This window comes from Mangifera indica, chromosome 3, assembly GCF_011075055.1.
Source record: "Mangifera indica cultivar Alphonso chromosome 3, CATAS_Mindica_2.1, whole genome shotgun sequence".
Taxonomy (NCBI): Eukaryota; Viridiplantae; Streptophyta; class Magnoliopsida; order Sapindales; family Anacardiaceae; genus Mangifera; species Mangifera indica.
This window is the reverse complement of record NC_058139.1, coordinates 14,293,093-14,317,970: the sequence shown is the minus strand read 5'-3', so window position 1 is coordinate 14,317,970 and position 24,878 is coordinate 14,293,093. Positions and strand designations below refer to the sequence as shown.

The following is a 24,878-nucleotide window of genomic DNA, read 5'->3' as shown; positions in this document are numbered from 1 at the left end:
TGTTTTAGTGATCTCAAGTTTGAGAATCAAATGCACCACCGTTCATTAGAAGATTTGTTCCAAATGAATTGTGGTTATCATTTATGTGAAATCCTCTAACGTGTCAATCAAGTGAACACATAGTCGACATGCACTTATGTGTCGCACCATATCAACACAAACAATCATGACACATGAGATCTATCACTATCTTTCAGTGAAGTCATTCAACACGATAATAGTCTTACCAAATTATTTTTTCCTTAGTTAGGATAACATTAAGGGTTACAAATGTTTCTAGATTAGCCACCATACGTGCTCATAAGGTCCTTATGATCAAGCACTCGTTGATCCAATTGTCATGGTTCTACTAATCTAAGAATTTCATTATACATATATACATGCATACACATGTAGAAATAGATGAAGAAATGTCAATTTATTATTATTATTATTATTAAAATATGATACAATGTTCGAATAAAATTACAAAAATAATCTTAACAATTGGCTTTAAAGCACCCATTCAAACATAATTTGCCCATGTTTTAGTGAACAAATTTCATAATCAACTAAGTTGAACCCATCACTATTAAGGAAAACTCTTATGGGCACTTAAATTTTTACCTGATCAAAGTATATCATTTGCTTTGGCAAATAAGGTTACAACAAAATAGGGCTTAATTAAGATCATAATGATGGAAGACATTTGGTTATTTTTAACTTAGTATCATATTGAGAGATCTATTAATTATTATTCTCATCAATTCTAATCTTGCATACTTTAGTGATTAAAGTTGCATTAATTTAAGAGTTACACTATGTGCAAAAGTAATGGGCATAAACTTGAATGCAACGATGATGTATCATCATGTGATTAGGTGTTACTTATCTCTATTTTAAAATCACTCAGTCACATCGTCACATTTTATCATTTGTACTCAAGTTTATACTCATTATTTGGGCACATATTTTTATTGATAAATTAAACATAACATGCATTCTAAATAGACAAGTAAATGTGCTAATACATGACCTAACTAAATCTAAGTCCTTCAAGCCCAAAGTGGTCAGTAAGATAACCTAGGGGCCTTGTTCGTCAAGTCTTTGCAATTTCAAGAGTGTTGTATATTCTTTGCTTTATCTTAAAGTACATTAAAATTCTTTTACTTACATTGCATTGCAATAATAATAAAATATTATAATTTTACATCAATAAAATAAAAAAAATCTCAAGTTACATTTGAAAGAAACGAGGTGAGAAGAGAATGTCCTTTTAGAATATTACAGAAACATAAGACACATAAATCCTTTTTTTTAACTTTACAAGCATTTATTTCCAAAATTTGAAAAACAACACACGCAGCCATTGCTCTAAGATTAATGTATCAAGCATCATGCATATTTAACCAATCATGGCATATAGCATACAAGCAATTAAAATTTAAATTACTTACCAATTTGTTAAAATTATCTTTTACACCCTTTAATTTTGTAGAATTGTAAGAGACTCCAAAGGTCTCAAATGTTTTAGTTTAATCTTTGTTATGCATCAATATGAACAAGGTTGAAAGTTAACCTTGGAACAAGCATTCAAATAGTGGAATAGTTATTCCAATGTGAAACTATCATTCGTAATATGTAGAATGGTCATTCCTTCACGTAGAATAGATGTTCCACAATCCAAAATGGGCATTTTGCATAAAGAACGGGTGTTTCACGCATAAGAATGATCATTCTATCAAGAAATCCAAAATATTATTATGAAACAATGAAGCTAGAAACACAATTTTGAACATATCAATTGAAATGAGATGAAAAAACATGAATGTCTTATCTCATCCTGACTATGGATTCCAACTTGCATGACAATACAAGCCAGAAGCAATTTTGCATGACAAAGTAAAATCTATGATTGTCAATCGAATTATTACACCACAACATAATCAACAATTCTAAATCACAAATATAGAGAATTCAAAACTCAATAATTATAGCAAATATTTAAAAATTCTACGATATCAAATGCTATAATATATTATCAGTCATTTCAATTTTTTAACGTTTAATCGCAAACAATATATATAATATATACATTTTTATTCAAACAAATCCAAAACACAAAATATAATATTTATTCATATTGTACCTAATAAATGGGCTATGATACCATTATTGGGAAACACATAGAGACTTACAAAGTCATAGCATAACAAATGTAATGTATTTTAAAATTTTAATTGTAACATTCAATCATAGACTACCACAAGATCAGATTATTCAACATCATATGCATAATAAAAACCATAAGTTGTCTTATAAACACACTTGGGTAGAGGCTCCTTCACTTTAAACTTAAATCCAATGAGCCTATCACTATCCAATCCAAGTAATAAAAGGTAATCTACAAGGAACATGAGGCAAGAAGAAGCAATGAGAGGCTTAAAAGGTCTATTAGAACTCTTTTTGAAGTGAATAGTATATAGTATGAGTGTTTAATTATGTAAACAAGTCTCAAAAAGTTGCATAAAATGTGGTTATATACACACAACAGAATGACCATCTAGTAGCAATCCAACTAAAACAATTGTACATCAACTCATCAAAATGACCATTCCAAGGTATGAAACGGTTGTTCCAGCAATGTTATAGTTTTCTACAATAATGAATAATAAATACACATGGATAAGGTTAACTATAAATAAAGAACAATTGTTCCAATTACTAGAATGTCTATTATAGTGATCTAACAGTTATCCAATATAGAAATCATCTATATCCACTTTAAATAAGGTTAACTCTCACTATTATCACTTTTGTCCATTCAATTATAGGTTATAATAATTTGGTCTCTAAAATGAGACAACATCTCACTTAGGTACAATAACCTTGTAGAGCTCAAAAATGGCATCCTGGAATATGGATGTAATTCACACTATTCAACTTAAAGCTTTTAGATTTTGCAATCAACTTCTTTTATATGTAACCCATAGGTTCATTGTCATGTTAGCAGTAAATAGATTCGTGACAAACCAACAATCCATCATCCACTGGACTTATTCCCACCTAAAGATTACTCTTTTCCCAAATTTTTACCTATTAACTTTAAAAAACTCAAACAGTTAATCACCTATTAAATTTTTCTGACATTGTTACGGGTAAAATCGTTATTTTGAGATTTTATTTTAAAAAGAATAATTTATTCCCATTTCTCACATAAATTTTAAAAACTAACAATTTCTCCTTAAAAATTTCTAGAATGGTTACCATATGTGCACACAGAGTTTTTCACTATCAAAATACACATTGATCCCCTCATCACAATTATACCATTCTAAAGATATTCATCTCTTACATACTACACATGCAATACCATGTTGAAGAATTTATATTTTATTAATTATAAACATGATACTTGACCCATAATACAAATATATTAACCAAAACTATTGACTCTAGAACATCTATTAACAACTTATATGTGTGAAATATGAGACCCTTAGACAAATCTCATATTAGCAAAACACTAAAGAAATGTTGGAAATATGTGTGCATCCTACATCTCTTGAGGATGCTAAGATGAAACTAGTTAAATAGTTTGTGAGGTCTTAAAAAACTATCAAAATGTGTTTTAGATTACAAAACCCATAAGCAAAATCATAATAAACTATGCGTCCAGATTAGATAATATCTTGATAGTGGGTTGGGTTATTAGACTGAGATATTACAAATAGTATCAGAGCCACTTTATGTGTCTTTTTCAGCGAATATAGGATAAACCTCAGCAAAAACATTGTCCTATAAAGGGGTGATTATAAAGGTAAATCCTACATCAGTAAAACACAAAAAAGATGTTAGGCACGTGTTTGCATCTCACATCGCTTGATGATGCTAAGATAAAATTAATTAAATAGTCTGTGAGTTCTTTAAACTGTTGAGATAAATTTTGGGTTGCAAAGCCCAAAAGCAAAATCAAAATGAACTATGTGTCCAAAATGGATAATATTTTGATAGTTTGTTAGACTATTGGACCAAGGATGTTGCATAAAATATCAAAACTATATATGTTTGTAATATTGATGGTGAGTTCTTTCAACCTATAAATATAGGTAACCATGATAAACTTTCTTTTTCACTTGTCCTAATGCATGGTCACCTCATTTGTCTATAACAAGGCATTATTTGATCTCAAGAAGAAGAGCGATTATTATCTAAACAACATAATTGGAAAAAGTCATAACCCTCAATCCTTGTCACTTATGCCCGCCATTGTTATTGCTCATAAAAACATTTGATCTCCCACTAAGACTTTGTTGACCGTAAAACTTTGTACTAGAACCCACTCTCTTAGGCATGTCTTCGAAATGCATGTTGTAGCACAACCTTGTCATAAAATATATCATGTACTTTGAAACCCTTCTCACATCATATAGAACCACCACCAATACTCGCATAAGGAAGGTTTGAATAAGACAAAAACCAATGCATTGAGTTAGGAACAGTGACATGCACATTTACTAAAGCAGCATTGTGATAAATTAGACCTTTATGTGTTCCACTAGATTCATTTCCCGTACCTCGTTACATACTTTATATGGACTAGTTTCAATGCAAATTGTGCCATCAAACTTCAGATTTTTCATCAAAATATCATTCATCTTCGCTCCACAATCAAATGCATCCCAAGTTAAGACTTTATTTTTCTATCCATGAACTCATTACTTAGGAGTTGATAATAATTATATGTTGAGAACTTGCTAAAAATCTTTTAAATCAATATCAATATTCACATTACACCTTTCCTCTTCATTTTGACCGGGACAATGACCACCTTCTTTGGGTCACACTATAATTGTGTCATTTTCGCATTAACTGGAAATGTTGTACAATAGTGATTGTCTTTCACTAAAGTGAAGGTCAATTTATGTGTTGTTCTTTAGAACCCTCTTCTTAAAAATTTTCCCAACTTTTTTTACAATTGGTCATCACATAAAGGGGTGTCATTTGTTCACTTTTCTAGCTAATGCTATAAGACATTTAATGTCGTAATTATCTTGAATCATAAAACAATTTATTGATTCAGTTTTTAGCATTTATTATAATGTGGTTACACTTTCATCTTATAATTATTCTCAAATGGGAGCTCAAAGTCTTAATAAACCTTTGTATATTATTTCTTATTTAATTATCAACATTTTATATTTTTCACTAGCATAGCCCGTTTTGTTGTCATTAACAACTAATCATTACCCATCATACCTAATCATAAATACTAATCTGGACATTTTTAAGAGAAAATTACTTTAATGAGCAAAACAAAATTGGTTATAACATTGCCAAAATACATGAATATGTAGTGATATTCGATAGAATAATAATTAAATATATCTTTTGAAACTCCACATGTTAAAATATATTAAAATATTATTTGTATATTATGAAGAAGAGCCTATTTTATATATAGGTCCAATTGGTTCATATTTATAGACTTACAGTAGTAAAAGCTTATGCACACTTTTAAATGATTTAAAAGATAAAAAGTCTGCACACTAAATAAAAGAAAAAAATAAATTATTCTTATATTATATAAAAATATTTGTGTATTTTTAAAGGTTATACCTTTTAAATAAAATTTTTGTATTTATAATAAAACATTATATTTTTCATATTTACATGTTTTTTCATGTTTCTATTTCTTATATTTTTTAATAAAGACGTTTTAACATTTTTATTTCGGCATTTTTTAGTTTTCACGTTTTTGTTTCTATACTACTTAGGTTTCAATAATCTCAACAGTCACGAACACTAACACAAAAAAGAAAAAGAAGAGGACATATTACATTCATGAATATCAAAAGTAAATAGTCAAGACAATAGCCTCAATTGTCTGTGATTGTAACGGAACGAAAATAGAAATCAGAATAGCCAAACAACTGCCGGATTTCGAGAGCCAGCTCTCTCCAAAATGTTTTCACCAAGAAACCAAATACAGTGAAAATGATAATATTCTTCTCTGCCTACTATTCCCCACTAACTTTGCTTATTTGCACAGAAGATCCCCTTAGCAGAATTGTGGTCCCCTTACGCTCATTTGCTGCAACGCCTGTCCTCAGGAAGCTTTGTTACCATCAACTCCAAATCATCTGCTGAATTGCCAAAATTGTCCCCATCAATTGTGCTTCTCGCTGGATCTCTTTTTTTTTTTTTTTTTTTCTTGGGCCTCTGACAATAAACCTTAGTAATTAGGCCTCCATCATACACATAACTCAGGCGAAGAACTGATGAAAAGAAATTAAAATTAGACGTATTTATAGTAGAAGTAAATTCTCGTCTACCCAAAAAAATAAGGAACAACATCATTAAATGCTTGCTTACATTAAGATAAATTTGTCAGTAAATTTTCATGATTTTTAAATGAATTTAAACTTAAATTGTAAATGAAGATAAAAAACAATCAAAGTTTGTACATAAGGGTAGGAATGAAGGTAAAATTGGTAATATTATTTTCATACTTATATGTATAATCTTTAAAGTGTTGATTAATATCGTATATGCCCCTCTAAAAAGGTTATTACCCTTAAATAATTTGGTTTATGGATAACATGAAAATCAGAATTTAAGAAGGGTTAAGTAGGCATTTTCAACACCCGTAAACTAGTAATGATGGGCCGTTCCTCCCAAATAATTTGGAAGGAATCCCAGTCTTTTTTTTAGGCCATTAGATTCTTATTCCTTATGATTCTCTTATAAACCAAACAAGGATTAAGGAATAAGATTTTTATTCCCTCCCATTCAACACAAGCAAACGTGGCATTTGAACTTTTAATTTAAAGGGAGACATTATTTATTAAACATAAATCTAATTATGTTTGATTGAGCATAGGAATGGCATATGGGAATAATAGAAATGTCACTCCTTAGAAGGAAAAAATGGAATTCCTTCTAAACCCTGTTTACTTAGTAATAGTGGGATAAGGAATTAAATTAAGTGAAATGGCACTCCCTACAATATTAGGGGTGGTTTAATTTAAATAATGTTTTATTATCAAGAATAAAAATTATTTTAAAAATAAATTACTTAGGAGATTACTATTTATAAATTATTATTATATTCTATAAAATTAAATAAAAACTAATAGGTATAAAGTAATAAAAAATATTAAAATATTATTTTACTTAAATATCTTTAAATAGATTCTAAAATATTTTTTATATTACTTATTATATTAATTTAAAAATAAAATTATTTTTGTCCTAAAAAATTAATATATAGAATTATAATTATAATTACTTTGATAATTTTGTAATACCTAAGGTTTTACTTCTCATATCTTCATCAATAATAGAATATTATCAAAATCTTTCATTACTTAACAATTAAACAAAGTAACGTGAGTAATAAACGATATATTACCAAAATAATCTTTGCACCCCTTGAATCAAATGTCCCTTAGAGGGCATTTGGTTTGAGTAATATTTTATTACCAAAATAGAAAGATTACCTTGAAGAGAGATTACTTAAAAAATTACTAGATATAAATGATTACTATATTTGATAAAATTTGATAGGTATAAATAATTATTGTGTTTGATTAAAGATAATAAAAGACTACTAATAAATTATTTTACTTAAATGTCCTTAAATATAATTATTTTTAAATATTTTTTATATTATTTGTCATATTAATTAAAAATAAATTTATTTTTGTCTCAAAAAATTAATAAATATTAATATAATTGTAATAAAATCAAGATTACCTTGATAATCTTTAAATACCTAAGGTTTCACGTCAGTATTGGTAATAGAAGATTACTGTAATCTTTTATTACTGACAAACTAAACAAGAGAATAAAAATAGATTACCAAGATAATATTTAAAAACCATAACCAAACGACCTCTTAGAATAACGTCATCCATTACCATTACCAATGATGGGATATTAAAATGTCCAATTTACCCCTTTTTAAATTCTAAGTTTCAGTTGTACCCCAAATAAAATTTATTCCATTTCATCAAGATTGGCAAACCACATGCAAACAATGTAATCCCATTCTATTCCTTGGTAATTTTTTCTTTCCAATACAGATTCCCATTCCCAGTCAGTCCACAAAGCAAAAATGGCCTCAGTCCCTAAAATAATGAGATATCAATGTCACATTTACATATAGGCGACAATGAAGTTCGAAAACCTGAGACCCCTTGAGTCTGCAAAATTTATTCTCTATATAATCAATATACTCATGATGAATCACAGTTTATCATGCACATTTAGGCGATACACCTAAACACCATGATCTTGCCTACCAGAGTTATCAGATCTAGCACTAGTTTTGAATTCAGTGTGAATTCAACAGAGTTTGAGAATTTCTGTGTTCATGAAATGAGATAATAAATAAATAAAAATTGCACACAGTACATACGTGTACACCACAATCTGCCTGTCCTGAATTATAATTTTAGTGCAAATTTTCAAACATGCGATTCACAAGAACAACACTAAAATTAGGTAGTAAATCAAACTACATAATTTAAGGAAAGAATTGCTAATGACAAAGATTTGCTAAACTCAGACCTTGATGGATGGAAAATTTTGCTGTATTGGAGGTGCTCATGAAAAAATTTGCACCTATGTTAGAGTACAACATTTACAGAGAGATTGCTAACTTAATAGTCAATACCAGTTGATTGTATCATGTATCTATATATTCTGCAGACTGTATGGTCCTTAACAGCTCCTTTAAATTAGCCAGAACGTGGCGTGGTCCTAAACTCTTTACACCAATGAAATTCAATAGCTGCTCTACATCCTGGAATCATAAGATATCGAAAGGTCATAATAAGAAGCGGATACATCTTAATATTCCACTTATTCAAAGATACATTTAAACGGAGGGATACACTGCCAATACCAACCTAAATATTAACCAAAGCAAATGATTAATAATTCTATGAAAACTTTTCTAAAAAAAATTCAAATTATATGAATATGATGTGCTAGCATATGCTTCTTACAGCCCCAAATCTTAGGGGGATGGAAATATTTCTCTTTTCACAATATATGTAACAGAGACATGTGTATTTGCTGATGAACAACTAATTGGTAAAGAACTTATTATTCTGCTAAGTTATCTAGCTTTGTAAGTTAAAAATCGTGACTAAGAAGGAAAAACAGCAAAATGATAGAAATTCTCAATACCCCTAGCCTATCAAGAAGTTAGGTTACCATTTTGTAACCCTTTGTCTGTTCTCACTAGGAAAATTGTAAAGTCAACATGGGCAATAGAAAATTCCATGAAAAGAATTTCTTTTAGGTAAACTGCTGCTTCTTCCTCAATAAACTCTTTAAAATAGTCATCCAGCTCCACAAGGCCCAGCAAAGCAACATCATAAGAATCGCAAAAGGAGCTCAAATACAACATAGATTTATGCCAATTTTACCCAGATTACCACGAACTTTCTACACTTACTAGAAATTTCTTAACTGAAAAAATTCGTCACATAACCAAGTTGCAAACAAGTACATCATCAAGTCACTATCAAAATTCAACTTTAAATCACTGCTGAAAGAGGTACGGGTCTGATGACAGCACTAAAAAATTACCGAAATTCAAATCCAAAAGCATTTAGTTGTTCTCAGATATATAACAGCCCATATCTTGGAAACTGGAAGACCAAAAATGAACATATACACACAATGCAATAGTTTTGTAACTATATATATTTCATTTTCCGTTTCAAAAATGTTTCTGCAGATTTTTTCACTGTTTTTCCTAATTTTCCTTTTTTGTTTTTGGGAAACCCGAAAGGTTTAGTATAGCTGTCTTGAAAGCACTAACCAAGCACAGAAAACAATAAATTTTCAAGTACAAGTTCAAGTGCAAAAATTGAATCAAAGATAATAGACAAAGAAAATAATTACCTTATTTAACAAGAATACAGCATAAGCTGCTCTTGTAGTGTCTTGGCCATCTAAAAAGAGAGGAAATTCTACAGGCTTTGTATTCGAGGACAGTGTGCTCAATAACAAATCAGATGATGAAGGCTCTATTGAAGGTGCATAATCATTTATATATGAGTGGGAACCACCCAAGTGCAAAGGATAACGCAGTGGAACTTGTAAATAATGAGCTATAAGTGAAACCGCCTGAAAGAAAACCGAAAAAGTTGATTTTAAGCAACTCGCTCAACAGCCAGCATTACAGGCAATAGAAAGAGCTGACCGGACTCACTCTCAACAACATAGAGCAAAAAAGACATAATTTAGCATAAAATGATAAAGCTTTTAATATAATCTGGGCTTAAAATAATTCAAAGAACGTATCCAGATATACATCACTGTTAAAACAGTTAGGAGTAGAACCACTAAAGAAAACAAAATGCCAGACAATAACTTTCTGTGAAGCAAAGAGAAAGAACAGACATGTGCGATATACCCCAAGGCAGTTGCGGACCTCTGAACGTCTTTCTTATCAGTAAAAAGACTTATCTTTGTAAAAGGAAGCATGGTCAAATGCAGGCCTAAGATTGTTAGGGATCCTGGATTAATAGGTTTAGATCCAGCAGCACTCCCTGATAAAACCAAAATATATATATAAAAAAAAGTAACAAAGCACTAACTCTTATTCCCAATTTAAAATGGTGAGGCAGCAGAGACAATGAAAAACTATTTAGCAGTAGCAAAACGCATGCCTAGATTAAAGTATTTTGAGAGGTCTAGATATGACACAACATGAGACATACACATACATACACACATACACACATACACACATACATACACACATACATACATACATATATATATATATGTATGTATTAGAGAAAGAAAGATAGAATCTAAAAAGAATGAAATATAAATCACAAATATATTTATAAAAACATGTAATTAGAATCTTAAAATAAGTTCTAAAGTGTTTAGAAAATTAGGAGAAATCTTAATTATGTAAAGAAATATCAATCTTGAACTGGGTAGCAAATGTCATAAAAATTGATAATTTACATGCCATGCAAACACAACAGGTTTATCAAAAATAGAAAAAATAAATGTGCAGTAACAGCTCAGTTATTGGTTTTCTTGCTTTTATAATTTCAGGCATCAAGCCTATAAATCGAAGAAAGCCCACAATTAAGGCATCAATTTAATCATATCCACAGTCAAATCACCTGATTTACTACTGCTTGGAAATGATTCAAGTTCTTGCTCTTGTTTTGGTCCAACCAAGATCTTTACAGGATAGAGCAAAGACACTTGTTGAATCATAAATTGCTGTCTCAATCGTAACATCTTATTCAAATTTTCAAGATGACCATAACCCTTTTCTCCAGAAAGTAACTTATTTGATTCCTGCAATAAAAGCAAGGCCAAACCTTCAATTCCAGACATATCTGTCTGGTTACACTATCTTCAAACTGGAACATTAAGACTTCCATAGAGTTTATCATACTCATATGAACATAACATGTTGTAGCCTAGACATGATAAAGAAAATAGAAAATAAATGGAAAACATGTCACTATACTAACAAAGTGACAACCAAAGTATAATTTTTTTTGCACATGCAAATATATCAGTGTCCAATTCATGATTGTAAAATATGAGTTGGCACTTAATACTTCATTTATCAGAAAATCTACACATATCTCATCTCCATTGTTCCCAGAAGAATCTCTGATGATTTAAGTGCTAGCATCAGCATGTTTTTCAAATAATAATCAGAGCTGTAATGGCTGCCTTACAGGAGGAAACTTACAAATACAATGATTTCATCTTTGCTTTTCAGTTAACAAACTTACCAAACCAAGGGAAAGTTTTCACATAAAAGTTCCACAAGTTAACAATTTATTAACCTTTGATTGACATAACTTGCCACAGAGAATCACAGTAAGCGTTGGATTCACATTTTTTTTAAATCAATAGAATCAATATAATGTTCTTAATACTTTTTCTGACTATAAGTGCATAGGAAATTTCACACAATATTATGAGATTCCTGTATTAATTTGGTATCTAAGAAAATTATCAATTAAGATTACCTGCAATCGCCTCCTAGCGACAGAAAGAGCTGTCCCAGACACTAATAGAGACCTAACTTCCATACTAAGTCTTTCCTCCTGTTTTTTAGCATTCTCCTCAGCAACTTTAGAAAGCATTGACATTGTTTCCATAACGACTCTTCTAGCCTCCAGTTTCTCCTTCATCTGCTCAAGCTCATTTGCTCGGTTCAATGACTCAGCCTTAATCTGCCCAGCACATTGCCGCCCGCTAATCCGCGGGCTAATCAATTGAGGGTCAAGAAATCTAACAAATAAGAAATAACACAATAGGCACAAAATGTGAAACTAAGCAGTACGCCAGTACTTATTGTTACCAATTTAAAAGAAACCCTCACAATTATATCCACTCCATTTTGTATGAATGCAAATGAGAATTTACTAGACAGACAAGTAATAATTTTTCATTTGGCCAATAGACGCAGCCAAAACACTTATAAATTAAATTCCTCTAATAAACACAATGGGTAATAACACCAAATTGACCTTATACGTTAAACCGCAGGTGACACAAAAGCATATGTAATCAATGATATTCTAAGTAATTCAACCTATGGAAACCAAAAGGATGCAATAACCTTAACGCACTAACTCTAACAAACTCGTTAGTATTAGAAGCCAAAGATAGAAAAAGGAAAAAGCATTAGAAATTTTCCTAATGAGAGCTAACATTAATTATAATTTTGATTTAATAAAATAGGGTAATTGAATAGTCCAATAATAGTTTGCATAAGGGTTCAAGTGAATAATAAAGATAACTTCATTACACTTAAGGGGCGTTTGGTTTGGGTAATATTTTATTATCAAAATAGAAAGATTACCTTAAAGCTAGATTACTTAAAAAATTACTAAATATAAATTATTACCATATTTGATAAAATTTGGTAGGTATAAATAATTATTGTGTTTGGTTAAAGGTAATAAAAGATTACTAGTAAATTATTTTACTTAAATGTCCTTGAATATAATTATTTTTAAATATTTTTTATATTATTTGTCATATTAATTAAAAATAAATTTATTTTTATCTCAAAAAATTAATAAATACTAATATAATTATAATAAAATCAAGATTAACTTAGTAATCTTTAAATACCTAAGGTGAAGGTGGTAATCAGATTACCACCTATATTACCTATCACGTCAGCATTGGTAATAGAAGATTACTGTAATATTTTATTACTGACAAACCAATCAAAAAATTAATAAATACTAATATAATTATAATAAAATCAAGATTAACTTAGTAATCTTTAAATACCTAAGGTGAAGGTGGTAATCAGATTACCACCTATATTACCTATCACGTCAGCATTGGTAATAGAAGATTACTGTAATATTTTATTACTGACAAACCAAACAAGGAAATAAAAGATAGATTAACAAGATAATCTTTAAAAACCATAACCAAACGGCACCTTAAAAGGTTTTGATTTGAGTAGACAACATTAATGTAGGCGTTAAAGTTTATTGGTCCTTTGAGCAGTTCCAATAACATTCTATATAATGAAGAAGTCTCCTCTCAAAAACTATAATAGTACAACTTTACCATTGAAAGTTGTCATTAAAAGAGGTTTTAGTGAAGGAAGATTAGTCACCGTAATGCAAGTAATTTTGGCAATATTATAGATTCAAATTGTATTGCGTATCAGATATTCCTATATGCCTAATTTGTATTCATATTTTATACTTTAAGTATAGATTTTGCGGGTTAGGATTGAATGATTATGTTTGTTCATATAAATTAAATCTCATAAAAAGCAATACAAAATGCTTTTCCTCCATTATTTAAGCAACCAGACAGAGCCTAAAACTTCATCCCCCAAAAAATTACACAGTTTCACCAGTCGATTAGTTCACAAAACCCATCTCAACTGAACCTGATATTGGGATGCCATGGAAACAGGATTTTCACCTTCAACAGAACCAGTAAAGTAACATCATAATTGCATTATCAAAAATAAAATTAGAGGAGACATGAATCAAAATCTAAACAACTTAAAAAACATGGGCGAATGTCACTATGTTCCCAGCGTGTAGCCTCTCAGAAACATAAAGCTCCTACCGATGAACTGAATCCTTATCTCAAGCGAAATTACTATTAGGAATGCTACGATATCAGGACACGTAAAACAGAGCCCAAAACAATTTTACCAACGAAAAAGAAATGACTGACGAATTAAATCAAAATGATTAAAATTTAAAAAAAAATACCTGAATAAGAGAGTTGAGCTTGTCTTGAAAAGAATGACTTTTGTCCTTAGCTTGTTGAAGAGCCGAGGAGAGACTCATCAATCGGGCAAGTTCTTGCTCAAAATCTTCCCATCCGATGACTTTGACTTTTTCTGGATCGACTAATTTGGCTGCTGAAGAAGAAGAAGAAGAAGAAGAGAGAGTAGGCGGCTGTTGTTGATCCATGAACAATCGAAGAGCGCGAGTTCAAGAGCGGATCATGGGCCCACCTCATCGTCCTAAATCAACGCCGACTTGAGCTTTCGTTCATGGAATTCTTCTCGTTTTCTTTTCTGTTTGGTTTAAAATGATTTTTCTCGGGAAAATGGATTTTGCAAAGAAAGACAATTGAAAATTTGGGCGTCATAGTTGCTGCTTACAAGTTTCAATATATAACGGAAACGGGTGGGATGTGGAAAGTTTGTTGATCTAACGTCGTTATAACGGGAGATTGCTTCTCAGCTTAGGTAAACTAGTATATTAGCCACCAACATGATTGCATAAAATAAGGCCAAAGGACTACATCCCTCTCAAGTTTTGATATATCCCCAAAATTATACCTATAAGGTTTAAAAAATTCAAAGCCTTACTAATAAATCAATTGGAGTTAAGATTTTTTATTAAAGAAAAAAATAAAATTGTTATTTTATTAATAATATTAAAAAAATATAAAATTTATTATATTTTCTCATTAAATTTTAAAAACTAACAAATTTACTCATACTTAAAGTTTTTTAACTTTAAAAAGTTATACATTTATCCCCTAAACTTAGGGTTTTTTTTTCTTCCGTACAGCCACCGTCTCTGAAGCCAACGATTTCCCCTCTTCACCCTAAAACACTAGCCGACGCCTCTCCTCTCTAAATCTCTTCATCTCAACAAAGAGATCTAGAGAGGGGAAATTATTGTGCCCCATCGTATGCCAGTCAATGTTTTAAGGTGAAAAAGAGAGAAAGTCGACACAAGAGATGGTAGCCAGAGGGATAAAGGAAAAAACCTTAAATTTGAGAGGTAAATCGTAACTTTTCAAAGTTAAAAAACTTTAAATTTTAACTTTGTGGTCGAGGGTATATATTTGTACTCTAAACTTTAATAATATAAAACTTATTTAACTTATCTGATTTGTTTTGAAAACACCTTCAGTTTCATTTTGTTATCTCAAGAAACACTTTTAAACTTATAACTACGATGACTTTATTATGGTCAACAAGAATACACTTGAGATCCTATAATATAATAACTTTCAGCATGCAAAAGTAAGGTTGAATTGCATACTACGTAGTCTCTACCCATTGAACACACTAGTAAACTGTTGTATCATGACTATATTATACTGTGAGTGTGTGTAAAAAAGTTTACCAGGACGATTAAAAGTTCTAAATATAGGGGCAGTCAGTCATATCACACACTCTTCAGACAGTGAAGTATGGCATATTTCTTCTGACAAGACAATAAAATTACTATCCTAATAGTAAATTTAAAATATAACTTTGTTAATGGTTTTATGTATAAGGATAAAAGTGTCATTTATTAAATAAATAAATAGCAAGCGGCAACAACTACAAATGAAAAATAAATCATCTCAATTTTTAAAATTTATATATGGAATAATTTAATTCCAACTCTCATAAAAAGACAAAAGTGCAAAGACCACCAACTACATGCGTGTTTGAAACATAATGTCAATTAGCTCTGATCCTAAATAACAGTTTTCAAAAGTATTTATATTATTTGTTCATATCACAGATTTAACAAATAACTTTCAAAGTAGAATAATGAACATGTAATACTAGATATAAAATAAATATCCAACACAAACGCAGTTTCAACCCCAAATTTTCAGAATTGCTTGTCCCTCAATTCTAAGGATCTTCTAGTACTTGATTTTCCAGAACAAAGAGGAATGTAACCCATCAATGGCATACTTCAATTCATCTGAAGGACTGCCTGTGATTCTGTGCACCAGTAACTTCGACCTCAACATTGACAGCAACTCTTTATGCCGTGATTGTTTTCTCTTTAATATTTTAACATAGGCATTTAATCCCAGCCATTCAACTTCCCCATCTTCCAATCGAAGAACTGGCTGGAATTTTAAACCAACATTCACAGATTGCATCCGTCTCTTAATCAGCATATGCATATACCTACCAATTAAAAGAGAAAGCAAGGATGTATGTTGAGTAGGAAATTTAATAACAGTTTACGGCTAACAGAACAATGGTAATTTACATAGAATATTCTATGCAAGAAGACCATTTGTTTCCTGCTTTACACTGATTGCAAACTTTGGGCTAAGTTGTGCTAACAACTTAAGTGAGTTTGATAAGACCACTTTTCGCAAGGAAACAGCTATAAAAAATTGGCTTACCTCAAGGATCTTTCAATGATTTTCAGATAGAAGCTTGATCTTAGTTTGCAAATGTACGATAAGTTGGATACATAACAATGAAACTTCATGGCACACAATAGAAAGGCTTGGTAGATATTCAATCTGACAACAGCAGCTGAGTTTATATTTGAATCAAAGAACATAGGATGGCATTTTGGTCTCATGAAGGCACATAACCTTGACTTTAAATGATGACCTGGTTTGCCTTGCCAGCAGACAGTAAGTGTGGAGCTCAAATGATTCTTCCAATACCTGTTTTATACATTACACAAGTTACCGTGAGAAGAAACTATTGGATGCAAATTAATCACAATACATAGTCTCAAAATTTTAACTTCCAACCAACATACAAGTAATGCAATATTACAGCTACAGATTTCGGATCACACTGAATAGCATCTAAGAGAGAATTCGATATCTTTCAGAAACTGGAACAACAATTAACCAGAATATTCATCATCTTAAATCAAGTTAGCTAGATCCCATCACATATATTTCGCTGCAAAAACAAGCCAAATTTGGATCAAGCATTAGTGTCATAACCCATCCAGACATGTCAATTTGGCAATTCAAAATAAAATACAGCTTAAGACTGATCATGCCATAAATGTACAGAGGCATGCACACCCACAACTAATTACTTTTGCATTAGTTTCATCTATGAACTACTGTAAATTATCAAGCCAACTTACGATGCTGAGTTAAACTATTGAACAAAATATATAAAATCATAAGACAAAATTATGAAATTTTCAAGAATAAATGTTGAAGTATTGAAATATCTGAAGAATGGGAATAGTTTAGATAAAGTCACAATAAGCAAGTCATTTTCCCTAGCATCAAGAGCTATGAATATTTAAATAACAGAGATGTTGATTTGAGGTGCCTCAAACATCACCACAAGCCAAATAAAAGCTATAAAGGATGCATGTCTCACTACAAACTATAAAGCAGAAACAGACCTTGTATAGTCTCCCTGAACCTCTGCAGTGCTACAGTTGATGAGCAAACCACTCCAACGAAGAAATGAAACACCATCTGCACCTACATAAATTCTATTTGAGGACAGCCCTGAAGTATGTCCAACATCAAAATTCACACAGAATTTTTCCTCATTCATGTAGCAGTTGTAATTTGGAAATCCCCTCCACAGTCTGTGGAAAAATTTAGTTGCCTGTTTCTTCGAGGTTGATATGAAAAGTATATCGTCAATAAATCTAAGGAGAATTGATTGAGATTTTCCCAGAGGCTTTTCTAAATCAATGATATAACTTGGTGATGAGATAATTGTTTCACTCTGACTATTCTCCCCATGCTGATGACTCTCAGATAGAACTTGAAAATCAGATTCTTGAGTTTTCTCAATAAAGGGATAGATCACGTTCCTTTCCATATCTCCATAGTATAATGAGCAAAGTAGAGAAGATATAACACTTCCTTGAGCTATACCTATGCCTTGTAGGTAAAATTTTTTATCTAGCTGCAACACATTGCGCTTAACATGCTGATTTAGAATATATTCCAGTTCGCTTTTCTTCACATATTGTCTCCTACCCTGAAACGTTATTCCCAGAGAAAGAGGGAAAAACAGACAGAAGAAAACTTTGCTTAAACCAGAGATATTTATACATTCAGCATAGGTCAACCACAAATTTTTACAAGACATCAGTAACCAATACAATAATCCATGATTGGAACATAAGGATATGACCTATAATCAAGAAAGGCAGGCAGATAATTTTATAAAACAAAATTTGTCACAGTTTCCCTCTCAATAGCAAATTAATATAGGAAATAAAAAATACAAAAAGTATTTTCCTTTGAGAAAAAAAATTATGTATTTAGTAGGATGGAACTCCAACTAAAAATGTAGAGGCACACACCAAAATGAAACAGACCATGTAAATATTGCAAACAGCATCAAATATTAAAAATACAATCTTTAAGTGCGTGATGCAGATGGTATTTATTATTTTGTTTGAACAGGTTTTTTTTTTTAAAATAATATAAGTGATAGTAATAATCAAGTTGTTGTAGAATTGAAGCTGTAACCTACCTTCTTAAATAAAAAATAGAAGATCCAAAAAGATAAATATTATTTCTTTCTTCCGTTGAAAAGTTAAGAGATAAATACCTGATTAACAAGAATACTATGCACTGAAAGAGAAGATGTAAATCTTGTACCAGTGCTGATATTATGATCAATCAATACAGGATTATCATGTATCTTCATTGATTTCTTTGTACATACTACTTGATAGGGATGTTCAAGAAGAAATTTATCCTCCAGTATGACATCATTCATTACACTAAGAAGCCTATCTTGATCAATAGAATCAAATGCTTTTGATACATCAGAAACGACAACAAAAATGCCTGGAAATATTGTTGATGCATTCCTCAGACCAATTAGAAAAGGGCATAACTTTCTATAGACATCATTGTAATCAAACACTGATGATCCTAACTTATCTGGTTCTTTCACTACTAAACCCTTTAGAACAGCATGCATATCACGAAGAACACCATTGATGGATTTAAAATAGTCGAATTTCACTGTTTTATGATACATTTGAGCATCCTTCAGCATTTGCGAGCAACTATCTTTGAATTCCTTTTTCACTAGCTTTGACGGTGCTTTAAGATTTGCCAGCATCCTTACTCCATTTTCTTTTGGAAGAAGTCTGAGCTTCGAGAAACCAAATGATCTCTTGCTTATAACACTTCTAAGAGTTGCATCATCTAACTGACAATAGCTCTTATCTTTCAAGCTAGTGATAGCTTTGTTCATCAAATTTTCCCAAACTGACTTCCGATAATAATATATATCTTGTTTCCCATGCTCGGTTTCGGTGACATAGAAGTTGGCTTGCACTAATGGCAGCACTAGATGTGAAAAGAACCAAAATATCCAGTTTGCTAAAAGTTTATGTTTCATTTTGAGCATGGTATTATTCAGTTTGCTGAATTCTTCACACAATCTGGCATTCTCCTCCATCCTATCCTTTGGCACCTGGGCTTTCAGGTAGCATGAAGAGTGTTTATCTGATAAGAATGGGAACTTTGAAATTTTCAATTTATGCATACATTGTTTAATAGAGAATTTCTCAAATCTTCTCAGCTGTATAAACTTGGAAATATTTCTCCTTAGAACTCTCCAGTTTGAAGGAGTTCCTAACAAATCCGCAGGAATTATACTCCTACAAACTGCCCATATAAATGACTCAACCTGGCTTTTCAAGCAATACGGTTTGAGTGCCTCAAAATGAGAATCACCAGCTTCCAGACTTTTCTTGAAATCTTTAATACAGGAAACATTAGATTTCCCACATACCTTTTTCCCCAATTCATTCCCCTGAAATAGAAAATCTAAAATAAGTAACACTTTATTTACAAGCAAATATCATGAATTTAGGAATACAGAGCTGAAAGAAAGCATTAGGTAAAGTTGATTTTAATATTTGTGTCAATGAATCATATGCCAGTGTATGGATCATAGATAAAGTTCCATTACTTAGCTAAGGAAAATACAAAAGTTAAAAACAAATAAAGAAAAGACTGTGAAGACTGCAAGATTAGATTCTTGATATTTATGATTCACTACAGAAGAAAAGGTCAAAAAAAAAAAAAAAAAAACACATAGAAGCTGAAATCGGATACTGGCAAGGGCTTCACCAGAGCATGTGATAATTAACTTTCTTTCCAATTCATAGACCTGAAAAAGTTGAGCTTCAAATGCCACAAGGATTACTAATCTCAAACAATGAGCTTGAATTTCCCTAACCTTTTGATCCGATGATGGAACACAGTGCTTCTCCAACAACCTTAAATGCTGGCAAGTTTGAAATCTGCGCAAGAGTACCTTAAGTAATCTAACTAGTTTGTGATACCTGTGGAAACAAAAGCAACAGGAAATTGTTAAATTTACTTAATTGAGATGTTATAACTCCTAATATCAATGTAGCATCTATTTCCCCTCATGTTTACAGTTCAACATTTATTTTTTGCATGTTGCCCAAAAGATTAAGAAAATAGCTTCCTTTTAAGAATCTCCATGGCATTATCTTGGTAACCTCATCTTTTCCAAGCAAGCTGACTGGACACAGAGATTCTATGTTAAAAAGTTTTGAATCTTCTCTCACAACCTCAACTACTGTTTCTTTTCACTTAAAGCCTTCATCGTCTGTACTTAACTGAAAATATCAGAACTATGACTCTCCCTTGCCTCATACCAATGGAAACAATCACATATAACACTGCAAAACCCTTAAAAAAGGTCCTAAGATTTAAGAATACACTGTTAAATAAAATAGAATGAATGTAATGATGTTCAACTTACAGGCATGCAGATCCCATGAGACAAAAGTCACCGCTGTGGGAGCATGCCATTGACTGAGCACTCTTGTTTACATCAGATAAGCCAAAAATTCTCTTGATAAGAATCTTTGAATCAGAAATATTGGGCTTTAAGGAATTCAATATATCTGAACATATTAAGGTTTACACATTTTAAGAAAGTTTTGGAGTTAAAGTTTTGTTTGATGTATCAAAGAATGAAAAACTGAGAAATAAAGCACTATATCATAATAATGTGGGGGGATCAAAACTATTGAATAACTTATACTGATGATGATGGATAAAGAATCTATATAGGTTAGGTGATGACATTGTCACTGATAGCCAATCAAAATTCAAGAAGCCAAAGAAATCATAAGCCATGTGCACATTTTAAGATCCTTCAAAGGATACGCCTGTGAGGAAGAACCGTTGAAGAGTATTCTAAACTGTAGAACATGAACCGTCTATTAATATGATCCCTATCAGTGACAAACTGATGAGCTTGTAACATCAAACAACAAGAGCATTTTTCTTGCATCTGCAGAAAAATCATAATTACAAAAAAGTTTGTAGACCATGCAACACGAAAAATTATGAAACAAGTATTGATAAACCAAAATCAAGTTGTTTCTCAGGTCTTCTAAGGAAATCATCTTGTTATGGAAATGGCTTACCCTGTTGTTGTCATATAGATGCTTACCACATGAGCTGTTTTTATCATCACAAGGAATTTTGCAAGCTTTCTTATCACTAAATTCTTGTAATTCTATATGCCTACATTTTCTGTGGCGCTGCCACCTAAAAGGCCGTGAACGCTTTCTTGGTTTAGCAGTAACCTGATCACAGCTTGTTTGAGGTTCCCCTGTATTTCCCTTAATTTTAGCAACAACAGCGCAACTTGTTGCAGTATCTACTCCAAAGACATTCATCTGACCATTTTTGTAATCAGGATGCCTCCTGAATTGCCATACACATCTTTTTTCATTACAACCAACACAGCCAACAGAATATTCTTGCTGTGTCTCTGACACTGAACAAGCAATATCAACAATTTTCCTCTTCTTTTGGTAACCTAGGTAAAAGATAAATAAAATCTTATGATGTAAACTACGAGTCATTACTATTTAACAATTAATTTACAGATTGGATAAATGAAGGATGTCAACCTTGAAAGTCTGCCTTAGACTTGAAAAATTCATGGCTACTGATAGGAGGGCCCGTTACTTGATGGTGTCTCTTAGGAGGGAGGGGCAAAAATATAGATGTATGCTGTAGGAGATAACACATGACATTTTCCCCAACCTGCATCCAATTCATATATGTGAAATGACTATACCAAAAGCATGCTTATAGTTTCGTAGTTGAAATATGTAAGATGGCATACCCTTTCTAAAAGAAGTGACCATGATGAACAACTTAGAAGCTCTAAAATGGGGCTCGAACAATGATACTGTTACATGAACACAAAAATATTTTAATATAACATAAGGCAAATTCATTAAGCTTCTCTACGAATTAGCTTAAATATAAGTGAACACTCTGACATCGAAAACATGTATGGAACTGCCATGCAAAGAGTTCTCACACCTATTTTGTAAGCACATCCACTATAAAATTTTTACAAGTTAGATTTTTTTCTTTGGATATTTTCATAATAACAACATAAAATAATTGAATTATTGTTTAAATTGAAGGAAAAGCCCAAAAAATGGTAGAATCATATGATAAACTCGCAGAGGATAAACAGATTTCTAAATAAAAAAATCCTAAAAGGATGCAGACGCCGTCACTAGAAGAGAAGTGACGTGGCAGATAGCTGGAGCATCAGGAAAAAGTGATAGGACGAGTGATATGTAAAAAAGGAGGGAGTGAGAAACTTTTTCCCTCCAAAAGTCTGCCTGAGCAAACATTGTGCAATTGAAAAAGAAAAATCTTAACTAATTAACAATATTAAGTTGACTTTTTATCATTAACTTTCTCAGACTTTTCTCTCATCTTGTCTTCAACCAAACAGTCTCATCTTCTTCTTTCCTCTGAAAATCATTGAAGCCTTCGACTGCTTCGGTAATGACCATGAAAACCAAATATTTTGTTGAAAACTCATAAATATGAATCATTTCTAAAATTTTAAGAATGTGCGCATTTTCAAAATGTATATGTTGAAAAAATAAAGCATCAACAAAAGCATGAACTTCACCGTAACTAATAAAAGAAACTTGCCTTGTCAAAACCACCATATATGACATTAGGCGTTTCCAGTATCTGACTCATCTCCATAATCCTTTCAACAATCTGAGCAAACCAAACACATTCCAAATCTAAAATCAATCCAATTACATTCAACATATACAAACACAAATGACCAAAACTGAACCTCGTGTTGTGACCAGTGCTTGATCGGAGAGAAACCAGAATAATGCGGCGCTTCCTCGTTGACAACAACGAAGCATTGATGGAGGAGCTTGCGGTAACCGGTAGGATCGCCACGTTTAATGAGAAAAAACGCATTTGTCGCTTCACCGCTTGATTGTGAGACCATAGACTTGATTGTGTCAGCAAGAGTTCGAGCTCTTTCACGGAAGAGTTTCCACAGAATCTCTGGAACTCTCCGTTTCTTTGCCATCCTTGGCAGGTAGAAGTTGAAGTGAAGAGCAGTGGAGCGGTTACCGCCTCACTAGGCTTTAATTTTTCAATGAAATTATATGTATTCATATATGGTATATATTTTTAAATTATTTAATTATATAATAATATATTTTATATATATATATATAATATTATTTTTAATTTTAAGCTCATTTTTCAAAATATAATACTGTTGAAATTTTGTCGTTTTGCTCCGAAATCTAAGAATTTGAAGTATCATTAAATTAAAAAAAGAAAAGTTTTCCCTCCATGATGAAAACTTATTTTTTATAAAAGTATATTTTAATTATAGAGAATTTTATTGAGCTTTCGGGTGTATTTAATATTGAATATTATTTTAAAATATTTTTTTTAAATTATTATATATAAATAATTATTATTTTTGATAAAATTTAATAAATATACACTATTATTATATTTTGTTAAAATATAATAAAAAAATACTAATATATAATTTTACTTAAATATTTTTAAAATATAATTATTTTAAAATATTTTTTTATGTTAATAGTTATATTAATTTAAAATATGATTATTTTTGTCCTAAAAAATTAATAAATGAAAACATAATTATAATAAAATCAAAATTATATTGATAATTTTTTAATACTTAAGGTGAATGTGATAATAAGATTATATCTTATATTAGCTATCATATTACCATTGTAATAGAAATTATCGAAATCTTTTATTATTTATAAACCAAACAAAGTAATATAAGTAATAAAAAATAGATTATCAAAATAATGTTTATTTATTTCCAACCAAACACCCCCTTAATGTAAGATAATAATAGTCTAGTTAATAAAAATATAAATAATTTGTATTTCCGTTTAATCCATGTATTAAACACCATATTTCAAATTTTAATAACGTATTAAATGTGTATTTTACACATTTTCCTTATCAAATGACCATTTTATTTATTTTCTTTTTTTTTTGAATTTTTAAATATCTAAAATAACGTTGTTTTGATACCCAAATTTAAAGTATGAAAGAGTCTTTTTAATTTTTAATTAATTACAATAATGTCACCAAAAAAAACTCATTTTTTTTCAAATCTCTAACCTCTCCATTCATAGCATCAAGATCATATTCATAACAACAACACATTTTTTTCACAAGATTTTTTACACTAAATCAATGTTTTTCTTTCTATCAAGCTCAACTCTTCATCTTCGTTGTTCTATAGAAATGTAAACTTTCATTGTCTTTTCATTCACATGTTTATATCTTCA

At 30.8% G+C, this 24,878-nt stretch overlaps 2 protein-coding genes across 4 annotated transcripts; both read right to left on the bottom strand.

Annotated features, from left to right (window-relative positions):
- Positions 1 to 8,404: 8,404 nt before the first annotated feature.
- LOC123212602 (UV radiation resistance-associated gene protein-like) lies at positions 8,405 to 14,625 on the bottom strand. Of its 3 annotated transcripts, none has more exons than XM_044631782.1 (6): positions 14,247 to 14,625; positions 12,015 to 12,243; positions 11,145 to 11,325; positions 10,402 to 10,550; positions 9,901 to 10,125; positions 8,405 to 8,788 (listed from the first exon to the last, which is right to left on the bottom strand). In XM_044631782.1, the coding sequence occupies exons 2-6, from the start codon at positions 12,177 to 12,179 to the stop codon at positions 8,672 to 8,674; spliced, it is 837 nt and encodes a 278-aa protein (XP_044487717.1). In that variant the 5' UTR covers positions 12,180 to 12,243; positions 14,247 to 14,625; the 3' UTR covers positions 8,405 to 8,671. The 3 variants fall into 3 exon arrangements, with proteins under 3 accessions (XP_044487717.1, XP_044487716.1, XP_044487718.1); XM_044631781.1 differs by having other exon boundaries at positions 12,015 to 12,221; XM_044631783.1 differs by having other exon boundaries at positions 12,015 to 12,255; positions 14,247 to 14,383.
- A 1,247-nt stretch (positions 14,626 to 15,872) lies between these two features.
- Positions 15,873 to 23,668, bottom strand: LOC123210791 (telomerase reverse transcriptase-like). The gene is made up of 12 exons (XM_044629271.1): positions 23,369 to 23,668; positions 23,215 to 23,286; positions 22,379 to 22,444; positions 22,161 to 22,296; positions 21,669 to 22,066; positions 21,406 to 21,532; positions 20,996 to 21,140; positions 20,441 to 20,546; positions 18,791 to 20,011; positions 17,619 to 18,211; positions 16,636 to 16,908; positions 15,873 to 16,411 (listed from the first exon to the last, which is right to left on the bottom strand). Exons 1-12 carry the CDS (start codon positions 23,615 to 23,617, stop codon positions 16,138 to 16,140), a joined length of 3,660 nt encoding a protein of 1,219 aa, XP_044485206.1. The 5' UTR covers positions 23,618 to 23,668; the 3' UTR covers positions 15,873 to 16,137.
- Positions 23,669 to 24,878: the final 1,210 nt, after the last annotated feature.